The sequence below is a fragment of the Andrographis paniculata genome, unplaced genomic scaffold (genome assembly GCF_009805555.1).
Source record: "Andrographis paniculata isolate CXL003 unplaced genomic scaffold, ASM980555v1 Contig77END, whole genome shotgun sequence".
In the NCBI taxonomy this organism is placed as follows: Eukaryota; Viridiplantae; Streptophyta; class Magnoliopsida; order Lamiales; family Acanthaceae; genus Andrographis; species Andrographis paniculata.
This window is the reverse complement of record NW_026137614.1, coordinates 4,429,105-4,445,195: the sequence shown is the minus strand read 5'-3', so window position 1 is coordinate 4,445,195 and position 16,091 is coordinate 4,429,105. Positions and strand designations below refer to the sequence as shown.

General features: G+C 32.6%; 2 protein-coding genes and 1 pseudogene across 3 annotated transcripts; all 3 read right to left on the bottom strand.

The window, feature by feature from the left end:
* Nucleotides 1-18: 18 nt before the first annotated feature.
* Nucleotides 19-4,133, bottom strand: LOC127239287 (glucomannan 4-beta-mannosyltransferase 2-like). 2 transcript variants are annotated; one of them, XM_051257365.1, is made up of 9 exons: nt 3,587-4,133; nt 3,401-3,499; nt 2,331-2,583; nt 2,009-2,119; nt 1,365-1,501; nt 1,087-1,200; nt 807-1,009; nt 514-711; nt 19-441 (listed from the first exon to the last, which is right to left on the bottom strand). In XM_051257365.1, the coding sequence occupies exons 1-9, from the start codon at nt 3,917-3,919 to the stop codon at nt 267-269; spliced, it is 1,623 nt and encodes a 540-aa protein (XP_051113322.1). In that variant the 5' UTR covers nt 3,920-4,133; the 3' UTR covers nt 19-266. The 2 variants fall into 2 exon arrangements, with proteins under 2 accessions (XP_051113322.1, XP_051113324.1); XM_051257367.1 differs by having other exon boundaries at nt 21-441; nt 2,331-2,590; nt 3,648-3,756.
* A 2,123-nt stretch (nt 4,134-6,256) lies between these two features.
* LOC127239271 (glucomannan 4-beta-mannosyltransferase 2-like) lies at nt 6,257-10,171 on the bottom strand (annotated as a pseudogene).
* Nucleotides 10,172-11,825: 1,654 nt separating this feature from the next.
* On the bottom strand, nt 11,826-14,394 carry LOC127239377 (probable metal-nicotianamine transporter YSL7). Its single transcript, XM_051257489.1, has 5 exons — nt 14,205-14,394; nt 13,935-14,098; nt 13,742-13,839; nt 13,231-13,420; nt 11,826-12,890 (listed from the first exon to the last, which is right to left on the bottom strand). The coding sequence occupies exons 1-5, from the start codon at nt 14,392-14,394 to the stop codon at nt 11,826-11,828; spliced, it is 1,707 nt and encodes a 568-aa protein (XP_051113446.1).
* Between the last annotated feature and the right edge of the window lie 1,697 nt (nt 14,395-16,091).

The following is a 16,091-nucleotide window of genomic DNA, read 5'->3' as shown; positions in this document are numbered from 1 at the left end:
AAATTTTCAAGAGGAATGAATTTGTAGGTAATATTCAAGTTTTGATTCAATATAAAAACAAAATTTGCTTCTATCAAATAATGATTTCTACAAATTGGGTTTAATTTCAATCATTCAATCAACCAACCAAAGATTTCAAATTTTGTGACTGTCTTTGGTTTTGTGGTTTTGTCTATCACATATCATTCGCTACTGTAATAAAATACAATGCAACGCAATGCTGCGTTAAGAATCAAGAAGATGTCTGCATCAATGGAGGCTTCTATCTAGCAAAGGTTGTAAGAAGTCGGGACAACAGTGCCGAACAATCCAAATCCCGCCATCGTAAAAAAAACAGATTGAGGAAAGAGATAGAAATAGTATCTGTCCGCACCATAGAAGATCCCGTGGCATCCACAAGCGAAAAGGAACACGGCGATTCCCAACTCTTGAAACCGTATCCTAATAAAGTAGCCGCATTTGTTGTTAGCGCAAATTCGACTAATAAAACAAGATAGATTTCCGTATTCTCACCTATCCTTTAAGCCGTCGATTCGTGTCGACGCCCCCGTCTTGATCGCTTCCAAATTCTTGCGAGTGTCGCCGAGCTTTTCAGTGACGACCCATTCGTTAGCCCTCTTCGTTTCGAAAAGCCCGATGAGCAAAGCTTTCATTCGATGAAACGACATTACGTTCTCGAAAAGTACCCACGGCACCGCCAAATGAATTGACCTAAATTTTCCGAACATTCGACCATCAAACCTTGTGTGCTTTCGCGCTAAAATTGTGGTCAAGTTTGTAACATGTAGCGAAAGTGAAAACTAGACCTCGGAGTCGTAACGAGCGTGTTTACGGTGGCGATAATGAAAGTAGCGACGATGGCTCCCCATTTGGGAACATCGACTTCGGGGAATAAACTTACCAATGGAAGCACAACGCAGTAAAACACGAAGGTGAACATCGTCCCGACGATCTTACGAATGAAGAAAAAGTTATATATCATGTAGAGTTTTTTCCACGCCGATACTTCCTAAAACAACGAAAAGTTTGATAAGTCTTCGCTCTCAACTTCTCGCAACAAATCATCGAGAAATTGCACATACATACCTTGTTCTTCGAGATTTCCCTCGCCATTTTCCGGAATAAATTTGCCGGGCCACACGACCATCGGTGTTGCTGAGAAAGGTACGCCTTGAAAGTGCTCGGAAGTTCGCTCTTCACCTGTCAAAAATGCAAACTCCATCAAAGGGGATTAGATTCGAATAGGGGAAATCTTATTCCGATACTATGTTAAAATGACTATTTCACCTAAAAATTTGAATTCGTAAGAAAATGTATAATTAATTACATATTATATAGTCTTCAGATAGAAAACATTAAGGCACCTGGAGATCTCCTAAATAGACGAACTTCCAGCCCTTGAGTCCAGCTCGAACGGCGAGATCCATATCTTCGACGGTGGTCCTATCGTTCCAGCCTCCCGCCTCGTTGATTGCCGCAATTCTCCATATTCCTCCGCTACCTAACACATCGGGAGTTTGTCACGTTGGATTCAAGCTCCCGTACGTAACTCTGTTTACATAAACACTTTTGAAACTTTTGATACTATTCATCAACAATAATTTTTTTTTTTTTAAAAATTATCGCATTTTTTTTTTTCTCTTACAAAATATCACATAAGATCCTAACATTTTAGTGTTTCAATTTTTTTTTTAATACTTTAAAACTTCTATCTAAATGAGATGACAACCTAGAGTTTCTTTTCGATCGTTCGATGCACAAATCAAGGAAATTAGGAAATTTGAGAGTTACGCGGCTGTCATTTCACTACAAAAAAAATAACACATTTATAACAGAAATTAGAGACGATGACATTAGCTACAAGAACTTTAGGATAAAATTTATGAATTTCGTCTCTAATATCATTAGTAACGGAAAAAATGAGTTTAAGAATGAAAAAATTTTGTTACAAAAATGCTATTTTCTTGTAGTGTTTATATATTTCGAGAATTTGTAGAAATGGCATTACCGTTAAAACTGAAGAAAGAATGAATGGATGATCCGCCTTCTTCCTCGACTATAAACTGGTAGTCGAGCGACATTTCTTGCATCCTCGTCAAGAAGCATTCGTCTGCATTAACTAAAAAGAAAAAAAAAAAAACTATTCGACAATGCACTCGGATAACATTATTCCTCAACAACTATCGCCACATTGCAAAAGCAATCGATATTTTCTCAATCTCTCTAAAAAATTATTGCATCGAACGCTCATTTTTCATTTAAAACATTACAGACAACAATTTTCAGTTGACTCGCGCTCAAACAAGCGAAGGATGAATCGATCTTCTTACCAAACCTCCAACGAGCCTGTATAAGTCCAATTTCCGGGTTGTGTACAAGATACGGAATGGCCTGCCGGAGAAAGTCTGGTTCGGGTCTAAAGTCAGCGTCGAAGATGGCGACATACTCACATTCTTCGACATAGTTATACGCCAAGCCATTTTTAAGTGCCCCGGCTTTGTAGCCGAGCCTCGTTTCTCTAATTTGATACTTAATGTTGATGCCTTGGCTTGCCCACTTCACACATTCTTTTTGGATCATATCCTGCAATCTTTTTGTTCGACTCAATGACAATCGAAGGCGATAGCCATGTAAGAATAGTTCAAGTTTAACAAGGTATTCGGGTTTAATATTGTTTCGACTTTACACTAGTGTGCATTTCACACTTCCTAACTAGTATTATATGGTAAATTCCGATCGCACTTAAATTATTGATTACGATACAAAGAAGTAATGTGGGTATACGACATTTAGAAAATATATATATCGAATGGAGATGCACGTATCAAGATAGCCGAATAAGAGATAAATCGACTATTAAAGATCAAAATATTTTATAGAATCGAAATTTGAGTACAAAATGAAAATTAAACATTTATAGAATCGAAAATTCTACTCCTATTTAGACATAAACTTAATTAATATTTAATTTGATATTTTGGGAGAGAAAAAAAGTATATTTGATACGATACTTTTCCAAAAATAAATAGTACTAAATAATTGAAAATTGGTGTGTAAACAAAGAAGTTTCAAACAAATAGATTTAAAATAAAAATAATCGTAATTTTTTTTTTTTGTTTTTTTTTTCAAAATAGGACCCGAAATGTAGAAAAAAAAGGTACTAATTCGAGGCCCTAAACCATTTCAAATATCCTATGTATCAATAAATAGACTCAAAATAAAAATAATTGTAATTCTTTAGATCTTTTCGAATAAACAATACAAATATCATCTAATTTCAAGCACCAACACAAAAAATTCAAAAAAAAAAAAAAAAAAAAAAAAGGAAAAAAAGAAAAGTCCTCTAAAGAAAGATTGGCAAGATTGCTACATTATCTATTTATGTAGAAGAAATGCATACCTTAATTAGAAGATCAGTTGAATCATCCAAAACTTGAACAACCAATCTATCCACAGGCCACGACAGGTTGCAGGCTGCTCCAATCGAAATCTTGTATACCTATATCAATTTAATTTAAATTATAATTATAATCAATCAATAATTCAATTACCTAATTAAATTCGAACAACATCAAAATCCACAAACCTCAATCTCATTGTAAATAGGGATTTGAACAAGAACCATAGGAAAATCCAAATCTACACACCTCCCATCAATCTCCAAATCATCATCATCATAATTCTTGAATGCTTCCCATTTGTACCTCTTTTGTGGGCTTCTTCGAAAGATGATCTTCCCAAGAACAGCAAGAAACATCATATGAACCCATTCCAAGAACAACAAGAAAGACAACAACAAGCAAATGTATAGACCAATTCTCAGCACAGGAATCACCACCCAAACCCTAATTATTACACCCCACAAAACCCCCATTTTCTCCCCAAATCCCAATTCCATTGCAACTTCAATACAACCCATATTTAATTTTCTTAATTCTTTGCAAAATTTAAGGAAAAAAAAAAACTCTTGATGAAGATAGCCCAATAGTTCGACAGCCCCCTTTCTTTGTCTGTCTTTTTAATTTGTCTCTCAGATCTATAATTGATTTCTGGATCGAATCAGGATAATAAATAATATAATGGCTGTGGATTTTAAAAAAACTAAGGATGGTGTAAGAAAGCTGACAGCTAAAAGCATGAGGATGACTGAACAGTATATATTAAAATGAAAACAATGTGGAGGGGTTATCGATTTTCATTAAGGAATTAATTAATGGGGAATTGGTGAGATGAATGGTTTCGATTCTTCCTAGAGATCCTGGGAATTTACGAAAGTAAGTGTATGTTTCTTTTGGTTGAGTTATAGGAAAAATTGGTTTGAATTCGATATTAAAATAATATTTGATAAGATATTTTTGTAATAATTTAAATAATAAAATTTGAAAAAATTTGATTTAAGAAATATATCTTAAATGACTGTTGAGTAATGAATTATCTACGTGGATGCCTGTTATTTTGCATTACGGCCACGTGGCAGAACGTGATAGGTTGGGTCATTACAGTTTATTCTGTTGAAAAACATTCCGACATAATAATGATATGGCAATCCTCGACCCTATCAATAGTTCCTAAATTAAACTCTTTCAATTATTATAAACAATGATCGTTTTGGAAAATTTAATATTTTTATACTATTTATCCTTTTTTTTTTAAAAAACTAACAAATTAAATATTTATATTTTATTTTATTTTGTATTAAATAAAAAATTAATCTTATATTTAAAATATTACTAACACTTATTTATATCATAATTTTAGATTTTATTATTCAGAATACAAAAAAAAAAAAAAAAAAACTCTCAATTAAACAAACCGATGTACTTACAATTGAAATTCACATTCTTCGAATTTTCTCTCTTCGCCTCATGTAGGGGTGTCCATTTGTATTTTTCAATCGTGTTTGTGTCAGGTTGAACCATGGGGTAAACAAAAAAAATATCAATCCGAACTCGAAATTTGACTTGAAATCCTAGACCCGAACACGATATAAATTCTTTTATGTCGGGTTCAGGTTGACCTAAAAGATATTCATTTTTATTTTAATTTTTATAATATTTTATATTTAAAATAATATAAATATTATAAATTGAAATATTAATAATAAATAATTTCAGGTCAACCGAAACACGAAACCCAAAACCCGATCTGATTTTTATATTTCGGGTTATCAGGTCAACCCGAAACACGATCCGAGATGAATTTTTTTTTGTTTCAAGTTCAGGTAGACCCGATTTTTTGCAAACCCGAAATGCCCAAACCCGAAACTGAAAAAAATCTCAGGTCGAACGGTTTCGATTTTTCGGGTTGGATTTAATTTTGACACCCCTATCTCATGCCATGTTAGTTTAAATCTTAGCAAGAACCTATTTATTATTACTTTTTTTGTACTCATAATTATGTACAACTTTAGGTAAGGTTTTTAAAATTTTTATTTCTTCCATATTTAAATATTTATTATTTTATATAATAATAAAAAATTTACATAATTATTTTATTTATATATTTTGATTAAATTAGTATAATTTTATTATTTTATAATAAATTCGATGTTATAAATTCAACTTCACATGATGATAGACATAACCACGATTTTTTGTTTTTGAGAGTTTACTACACAAGACTATCATTGATACAAATGGTTGTTCCTTTGGTACTTCTTCTATTAGTCATATCCCAAAGAAATCACTCTCGTGTATCCAGTAATTTAATCTGATTATTTTTATTTTTGGATTTAGATCGACTTGATTTCTTAAATTTGAATAGTTCAAATCCAAACTTAAAAATTTTCAAGTCAAATGTTTTTGTATTTTGGAATTAGATTTAATTTTAACATCCCTAATGTAGAGAGATGCATATATCTAATTAATATTCCAATTTGTTTCAATTTAAAAACAAAATATGCTTCTACCAAATAATGAGTTCTACAAAATGGACTTAATTTCAAGCATACAATCAACAAACTTGCAACCTTAACCATAAGCAAAGATTTCAATGAACTTGTCCAATAAGCAAAGATTTCCAACGTCTTTACGTCTTACTTGCCATACAAGGCATGTTACTATAGTACAATACAACACAATGCTTATTTAAGCTTAATACATGCTACATGCCTATATATCCATGGAGGTTTTTATCTAGTTGACGTCTTTAAGTCTTACCTGCCATACAAGGCACGTTACTATAATACAATACAACACAGTGCTTATTTAGGCGTAATACATGCTACATGCTTATATCCATGGAGGCTTCGATCTATCTAGTCGAGTTTGTGTGAGAAAACAGATGTTGGGACAAAAGTGCCGAACAATCCAAGTCCCGCCATTGTAAAGAAAATAGATTGAAGAAAGAGATAGAAATAATATTTGTCTGCGCCATAGAAGATCCCGTGGCATCCACAAGCGAAAAGGAACACGGCGAAGCCCAGCTCTTGAAACCGTATCCTAATAAAGAAATCGCATTCGTTGTTAGCGCAAATTCGAAAAAGGATAAACTAGATAGTTAAATTTCCATATTCTCACCTATCTCTTAAGCGCTCGATTCGAGTTGTCATCTTTGTCTTGATTTCTCCCAAATTCGTGTTGTTCTTGCGGGTGTCTCCGAGCTTTTCCGTGACAATCCATTCATTAGCCCTCTTCATTTCGAAAAGCCCGATAAGTAAAGCTTTCGTTCGGTGAAATGACACTGTGTTCTCAAAAATTACCCACGGCACCGCCAAATGAATCGACCTGAATTTTCCAAACACTCGAGCATCAAACATTTGTGAGCATTCGCGCTAAAACGATGGCCAAGTGTAACATGTCGCGAAAACTAGACCTTGGAGTCGTAAAAATTGTGTTTATTGTGGCGATAACAAAAGGTCCAACAACAAGTCCCCATTTTGGAACATCAACCTCTGGAAATAAACTTGCCAATGGTATCACGACGGAGTGCGACAAGAATGTGGTTGGCCACCCGACAATCTTACGGATGAAGAAGAAGTTATATAGCATGTAGAACTTTTTCCATGCCGATAATTCCTGAAACAAAAAAATTTCGATTAGTTATTGCTCTAAACTTCTCGCGGCAAATCATCGACAAACTATGCACATACCTTGTTCTTCAAGATTTCCTTGACCATTTTCCGGAATAAATTTTGCAGGACCACACACCCATCGGTGTTGCTGCGAACGGTACGCCTTGAAAGTGCTCGGAAGTTCGCTTTTCACCTGTTGTAAATATAAACCTCATCAAAGAGAGATTAGACTCAAATACAGGATCTCCCATTCTAATACCATGTGAAACGATCATCTCACTTAAAAGTTTGAAGAGAATAAAAAATTATATAATTAATTACATGCTCAAGAAATAATAGTATTTTATTGGTTAGTGAAAGTGTCTAAGAGATTTTGATATTTTTGCCCTTAAAAAGTAAGTATATGTCATACATAACGTAATGATATATTTGTAATTTAAATAAAAGTCGGGGGTATTTTGGTATTAATGTAGAATTACTTTGATTAAAAAAGGAAAGAGATATTTGAAGTGAGACATGACGAAAATGATAAAAGGAATACTTTGAATTGAGACGGATGAAATATTATATAATCTTTCAACAAAAAGCATCAAGGCACCTGTAGATCTCCCAAGTAGACAAGCTTCCACCCCATGAGTCCAGCTCGAACGGCGAGATCCATGTCTTCGACGGTGGTCCTATCATTCCAGCCTCCGGCATCATCGATTGCGGCAATTCTCCATATTCCGGCGCTTCCTAACACATCGGAGAATTTGTTTCGCTGGATTTAAACATCCAAAAACTCTGTTTACGTATACTTTTTGAACTTTTGACACTTTATAACATTAACTTTTAAAAAAAATATCCCATCAGATATTTTTTCCACTCACAAAGTATCACATCAAATACGTAACTTTTTAATATTTCCAAAGTTTTTCAAAGCTATAAAATTTCATCTAACAAGATGACAACCTAGAGTTTCTCTTCGATTAATTGATGTACAAATCAAGGAAATTTGAGACTTACACAGTGTCGTTTATGTATTTTGAGAATTCATAGAAATGGCTATTACCGTTAAAATTGAAGAAGGAATGAATGTATGATCCGCCTTCTTCCTCGATCATAAACTGGAAGTCGAGCGAAATTTCTTGCATCCTTGTCAAGAAGCATTCATCTGCATTAACTGAAAAAAAAAAAAACTATTCGACAATACGCATGGATAACATAATTCCTCAGCCATTGTCGCCACATTGAAAAATCAATCGACATTCCTTATATCATTTAGATATTTTATTATTATCTCTAAAGCAAACATATCACATCCAACACTTATTTTTCATTTAAAATATTGCAGACAACAACTATTTTCACTTAACTCGCGCGAAGGATGGATCGATCATCTTACCAAACCTCCAACGAGCCTGTATAAGTCCAATTTCCGGATTGTGTATGAGATATGGGATGGCCTTCCGGAGAAAGTCTGGTTCCGGACTAAAATCAGTGTCGAAGATGGCGACATACTCACATTCTTTAACATACTTGTACATCAAGCCATTTTTAAGTGCTCCGGCTTTGTAGCCGACCCTAGTTTCTCTAGTTTGATGTTTAATGTTGATACCTTGGCTCGCCCACCTTACACATTCTTTCCCGATCATATCCTGCAATATTTTTTGTTCAACTCAATGACAATCGAAGGCGACGACCATGAAAGAATAGTTCGAGCTCAACAAGGTTGAACTCGAAGCAAAATTTGATACCTCAGCAACGAAGTAACATAAGAATTTTTTGGAAGACTATGCTTGTTTGTTTTGTATTTTGGTTCGAATGAAATTTTTTTTTTATATGAGCTATAGATATTTTGTCTAGTTAATATTAAAATAACGAGGATATGTAATATATTATTTCTTTTTTTAGGAAAAATGTATTGAAACATTTTTATTAAAGAAACAAATATATTAAGTAATTAATTAAGCATTTTTTTTTTTTATTAGGGATTCAATTAAATGAGGATGTGTAATATATTATTTCTTTTTTTTAGGAAAAATGTATTGAAACATTTTTATTAAAGAAACAAATATATTAAGTAATTAATTATGCATTTTTTTTTATTAGTTTGATTAGCTTATTCAAATAGGTGTTTGTATTAAAGTGTATAGTAAAACAAAATCTTAGCTGTTTATAACGCTAAAGTAAAATGACAATGAAACCATTTATATGTTATATTTAAAAACATTCAATTTTGTTAATTTTGGTTTAAAATTTTTTTTGAGAATTTCTGCTATTAATTATTAAAATTATAAAGATATTATAAAATATTTATATTTATTTTTTTAGACTTGAAAAAAATATTTTTATTAAAAAAATGTTTTATTGAAATTATATAAAATATAAAATAACAAATTTTGTATATATATTTTTATTATGTTAATGATTGTTTATTTATTTATTTAAATGAACTGTACTAACTGTCTAATTTTGTTGAGTATATCCCATATCAAAAAAAAAAAAAAAAAATTTAGGATTTTCCTAGCTCATAAAGTTAAATTAACTTCACTTATTACAGATTAATTTAAATTCGAGTCACAGATCCTTTCTTAACAAATTTAATATTTGAGCATTACTACGAGATCAAATTAAATAAAATAATATATATATATATATATATATATTTACAAGATTGCATCACTATCTATTCGTAGAAGACATGCATACCTTAATTTGAAGATCAGAGGAATCATCCAATACTTGAACAATCAATCTATCCACAGGCCACGACAAGTTGCAGGCTGCTCCAATTGCAATCTTGTATACCTAAATTAATTTAATTTAAATTATAATTATAATCAATCATTCATTCAATTCTCTATTGAATTCGAACAACATATATCAAAATCCACAAACCTCAATCTCATTGTAAATAGGGATTTGAACAAGAACCATAGGAAAATCCTGACCCTCACAGCTTCCACTATTCTGCAAATCGTCATCATTCTTGAATGCTTCCCATTTGTACTTCTGCTGTGGCCTTCTTCGAAAGATCTTCCCAAGAACAACAAGAAACATCATATGAATCCATTCCAAGAACAACAAGAACGAAAACAAGAAGCAAATGTATAGAGCAATTCTCAGCATAGGAATCACCACCCAAACCCTAATTATTGCACCCCACAAAAACCCCATTTTGTCACCAAATCCCCACTCCATTACAACTGCAATAGGACCCATTTATTTATTTTCTTAATTTTTTGCAAAAAATTAAGGAAACTCTTGATGAAGATGTAAGTTCTGATCTGGGATTGATCGGTACAAGATCAAATAGATACGAACCCTAATTGGGTGAATTGTTTGTGCATGGAAATGTGAGAATTAAAGAGAAACTGAGAAGGTGTCGTGTACGTATATATATATATATATATATATAGATATATATGAAGGAAGCAATTAATGTAGAGTAATGGAATTTAGAGAGAAAGGGAAATGAGTGAAGAGAAAGAAAGTGAGGGAGAGAGTGTCACGTGAGTGTGTGTTTATATACCAAAATACTAGCTGTTTAGCTTGATCGATTACAAAATACTAATGTTTACGGTTTAGCTTGCATTGATTATAAAATATTAGCGTTTACGGTGTTTAGCTTGTTTCGTTTACAAAATACTAACGTTTACGGTGTTTAGCTTGCATCGATTACAAAATACTAGTGCTCTTGGTGTTTAGCTTGCATGTATTATTGCATCGATTATAAAATACTAGTGTTTACGATTTAGCTTGAATTGATTATAGTAAAATACTACTCCCTCCGTCCCAGATACCGTGTCTGCTACACTGTAGACACGGTATTTTAGGAAGGGTGTAATTAGTAGATAATTAAGAATGCATTAGTGAAAATAATTATCCTATAATATAAATAATTATAAATTAAGATTAAGATTAAAATAACTAATTAATTTAATTAAAATTAAAAAAAATTAAAAATTTTAAAATGAGATTAAAGTATGTAATTATTTTCAAAAAAAGAAAGTGACATATATGGGACGGACAGAAACGACAACGTTGACATGGTATCTGAAGGAGGGAGTAGTATTTACGGTTTAGCTTGAATTGATTATAAAATACTAGCGTTTACGGTTTAGCTTTTATGGTTTAGTTTGCATCAATTATAAAATTAATACTAGCGTTTACAGTTTATCTTGCATCGGTTATTAGTAAAAAAAAGTAAAGTATTGATTTAACAAAAAAAAAAAAAAAAGAAAATTTTTAGGTGATTAACAAATAAAAAAGCAAAAAAAAAGGTACAAATTTAGGTGATAGAATGAATACTTTTTATGCTTACATATTTAAAAATATATTATTATATATATTTAAAATAAACTTTATTTTTTTGTTTGTAATAATTTAAAATATAAAAGAATAATTTGATTAAATATCTATTTATATTTAATTAGTTGTTATTTTATTATTATGTACAAACTATGATATTCGATAACTATTTTTATCTCAAAACAAATTTACAATGATTTATCCATATCAATAATGAGTTGCATTTCAAGAGTATCCTATACTCTTAGCTCGCATATATATATATATATAAAAGGTTAATTATAGTCATATTTCATATATTTTCTCAACTCTCATTGATCATATAAGCACATATTTGCATCTAAATTTTGAGACATAATATAAAAATAAAAAATAAAATTATATAATGCAGAACAAAAATATAAGTAAGAAAACAAACATTTCAATAGTAAAAATTGATTACAAATTCATACTGAATTAATTTCCAGTTTGTTCCAAGAACCATACCAAGCAAAATAGACAAACCCTAAGTCTTCCCCAATTAGGTCAATCTCGACACAAACTTCATACATATTGGTGGTTTCACACCAGCCATGGCCAAGATAGAGCTAGGCAATGTCCAAATCCCATCTCCACATATCAGCCCTGAAGCCACAACGGTTCCGAAAGCCTTTGCGGCCGCCTTGTCGACCTTCTTCCAGACGACGAGTATTAAGCTCCCGACACACATGTCAACGGCGAAGTTCGCGCCAAGGAAGAACGGAAGCGCCATGGCCATGGGAATCGGAACAAAACGAGCCCATTTCGGCTTCAAAAAATCGCGAATGCCGGTAATGGTAATGGATACGATAAAGAAGGCGTAGCAAAAGGTGAGACAATGGTGAGGTAGAGAGGAGAAGCCGTTGACGCCGAGGATCGCGACATTACGAAAAATAAGAGCATATGGAACAGCATATTGCGAATCCGGCTTCCCTAAATCCTCGAACGCCTCGAGAAAAAGCCAAAATATGCACGGCGATAGTACACAACCGATTGCGGTCCCAATGATTTGGCTTATGAACATCGACCGTGGCGATGCGAGTGTCATGTACCCGGTCTTGCAGTCTTGCATCAAGCTCGAAGTCACCGCGACAATGTTCATCATGACTCCTCCCATCGCCAATCCAGCTAGGACGCCGTTGTTGCTAGCTCCGGCCCACGAGCTAATCACGAATATGGCTAGCTTTGCATACATCGACGCCAAATTAAAATCAGTAATTCCACAACCATACGAGTTGCAAAAGGCTAAGACCGGCGCGAACATGTATATGACGACGATGTAGTACCACCGGAGGGGTTTGAAGATATACGGGAGAGAGATAGTAGACACGGCGACGAAGCCAATATAACCAATAGCGGCAATCCACGCTGGGATTTGATCCTTGAGGAACATTTGAGTTCGCCTCGCATCATCGTAAGATGTTTCAGAAATCGATGGCACATCCGGGAGCGCCGCCACCGGTTTCATGCATCGAAATGTTTTGTAAAGCCCCCTCGAAATCTTGCATAAGATTTTCAAGAGGTTGTAGAGCCCAGCGCCGAGAATCATGGAGATAGCGATGAAGACCTTGAAAATGAACAAAACATAATCAAAATATTATCGACTGTTAGATGATGTAAATGACTGTTTCACCTAAAAACGTAAGTTATTTAGTATACGCATCATTGATTTATTAATCTACAAGCGGGAGTCAACCAACATCTATCAATCTTCTATGGTCGGATAATTAGAACATTACCTTGTAAATGAACATAACATAAGTAAGACATTATCGACTGTTAGATTATGTAAATGAGTGTCTCACCTAAAAGCTTAAGCTATTAAGGATACGCATCATTTATTTATTAATATACAAGCAGGAGTCAACCAATATCGATCAATCTTTTATAGTCGATTAGAACATTACCTTGTATCCTTCCAAGCCGCGAAGATTCTTTTCATCGATTTCAGCCGAATACCAATGGCCCTTTCGGGTGGCTACGAGAGGCCATATTAAGCCCCACGACAAAACCGCGCCGAAGAGTAAAGATACGTTAGTAATCAATGGAGTGATCATACCAACACCAACGTATGTAGCCGAGAAATCGAAATAAAACCTGTATGAAGTAAACTTGATCAGATCTTACAAAGAAATTACATAAAAGGAGAAATTTTTTTGCAATATTTGAATGCAACCAATTTCTTACTTGTGTTCGTAGGCTTTTAGGCCAAAGGTAGGAAAATTCACAAAACCACAATGGCTTCCGGCAGTGTAAAACCATTGGAAGAAACTCCACAGTAAGCTGAAGGAGAAGAATTTTCCTAAAGTTTTTACTTGTTTCCTGAATTAAGACAAAAGAAATATTATGATTCTGACATAAATGTTCATATAATGAAAGAACATATATATATATATGTATATATCGATGATGGATTACTTTGCGAGTTCAGCGCCAAGAGGAGTGTGGAAGCTGTTGATAAGATGAGCTGTTGCTGTCCCACTCGGATAAGGTAATTTGAAATCGACAATCATTATCTGAGTCATCCAAAGGTTATACATACATCAATATTAATGAAAGATTTATGTTTTAAGGTTGTAGTAAGAAAACCATGTCGAAATCGATGCAAAACCTTGCGAAGGGGAATGGCTGAAAATAGCCCAATAAAGCTAATGATGAAGAGGAAAAGAATCATCCATGGCAAGGCTGGATTCTTAACATCAAGAGGATTGTTCGCCTCCGACGATTGGTTCGCAACAACACTACTCATGCCAAAAAGGTAGCTTCCAAACCCTCCTGATGATGATCACAACAAAAAGTTAGATTTTGATTCAAAAATAGATTAAAAATGGATTAAAAAAAATGAAGCTAGATCAAGAAATCGAATAAATTCAATGCAAACCGCTAAAGACAAGGCCGGACGATGTAATAATGCAAGTTTGAATAACAGCGTTCTCTTGGCGCGTAAATGGCTGCTCTAGAAGACCCCATTTTTCGAGCAATGTAGCCCATATTTTCACTGAGAAAAATCCGAGCAGTCCTGCTGAGACATTTAATGATGGGACAATCCCCACCGTTAAATGCAACTTCATTCCTATGAAGGTGAACAATACACTTAGGACCGCGCTCGCGACAACTCCCCTAATGGTGAGTTGTCGTTGCCACGGAAAAACTTTTTCTTGGCTCTCGAACATTTTCTCCGTCTCTTCCAAACATTCTTGTGAGTTTTCTTCTATCTCCTCCTCCGCACCGTAGTTTATTTCAACACCAGCCATCTCTTTTTTACCTCTGCATGCACTGTGAATAGAAAAATTTAAAAACAATAAAAAAAGGAACCAATGCAATGATATATAAACAACTCTCTACCATGTAATGTATATGAATAGTTTCAACTATTGCAACACTCTATCTAGCTAGTTACTACTTTATTTATAAAACATGATTTGATCTTATCTCTTAAATACCAAAAGGGAAAAAAGGAATTCATAAATGCAAATATGGGTAACAGATAAATTAATATAACAGAAATAACAAATATAAAAAATCAAAATTGAAATTGAAATCAAGAACAAATAACAAAAACAAGTGTAAAAAAGAATAACTATAATTATATCAAACCATTATTTTTCATAAATTCACATTCTTATATATATATATATATTATTCATCTTGTTTTAAATATTTTGTAATTACCTATCATCAATTTATAAAAAATCAATGTGTGTGCATATAGAGATGTATTTAACTTTTTTATTATTGAGTTATCCTCATCATATTTGTTGTATTCCAATTCTGTAAGGTGCATTGAATTTTTATGTCAATATATATCCTTGAGTATCTACTAATTTATTTTTTTATTTGAGGTAAATCGTTGCTGTAAGGTTTCTGCCTTTTCATATATCATATCATTATCTATATATCAATATATATATATATATAGAGGGATGTATTTTCATTCAATGTTTTGAATGTATGAAATTGATTATTGGTTTATCTTCATGATATTTCAGATTTTATTATAATCCTGTACATTACTTTAGGCTGCCTGAATAGAACTATTTAGATTTGAGTGTTGATTTAAGAATAATAGCTTTAAAATATACATTATATATATATATAAATTTGGGTAATACACAAACACCTATTTTGGTACTCACGGGTTTACAAATATATATATATATGTACACATATATATTTGAAATACATTATACTTGCTCCTAATTTTTATCATTCTCAATACTCACATTTTTTTAATAATAATATATTCCCTCCGTCCCCAATCTATCTCTCCATTTTGTTTATGCACGGGATTTTAGGAATATTAGTATTATATTGGAATAAAGTAGAAATAAAGATAAAAAGACTAAATTAATCCTATTAGTATTAATACTGTATGATATAAAGGTAATGACATTTGTGTAATATATTGTAAATTAGAAGCGTATTTGTAATGTTAGGTAGATAGTACAATTACTAAAAAAGAAACGGATACTTTGTTATGGGACAGACCAAAATAGAAAAATAGATAGATTGTTAAGGGACGGAGGGAGTACTATTTTATTTTTAGAAATATTTTTAAAAAATATACTCCCTCAGTCCATTTTTTAATGTTCTAATTGATATTTACATCACTTTTTTAGACCCTTAGTTTTTTTTGATAATTGATAAATTTGTCCTTTTATGATGTATAGAAAAAAAAAAGTAAATAAAGTAAAGACAAAAGAATATATTCTGTATATAAAAATAAAAAGAGAACAATAATTCTTAGACATTATAAATAGGAAAATAG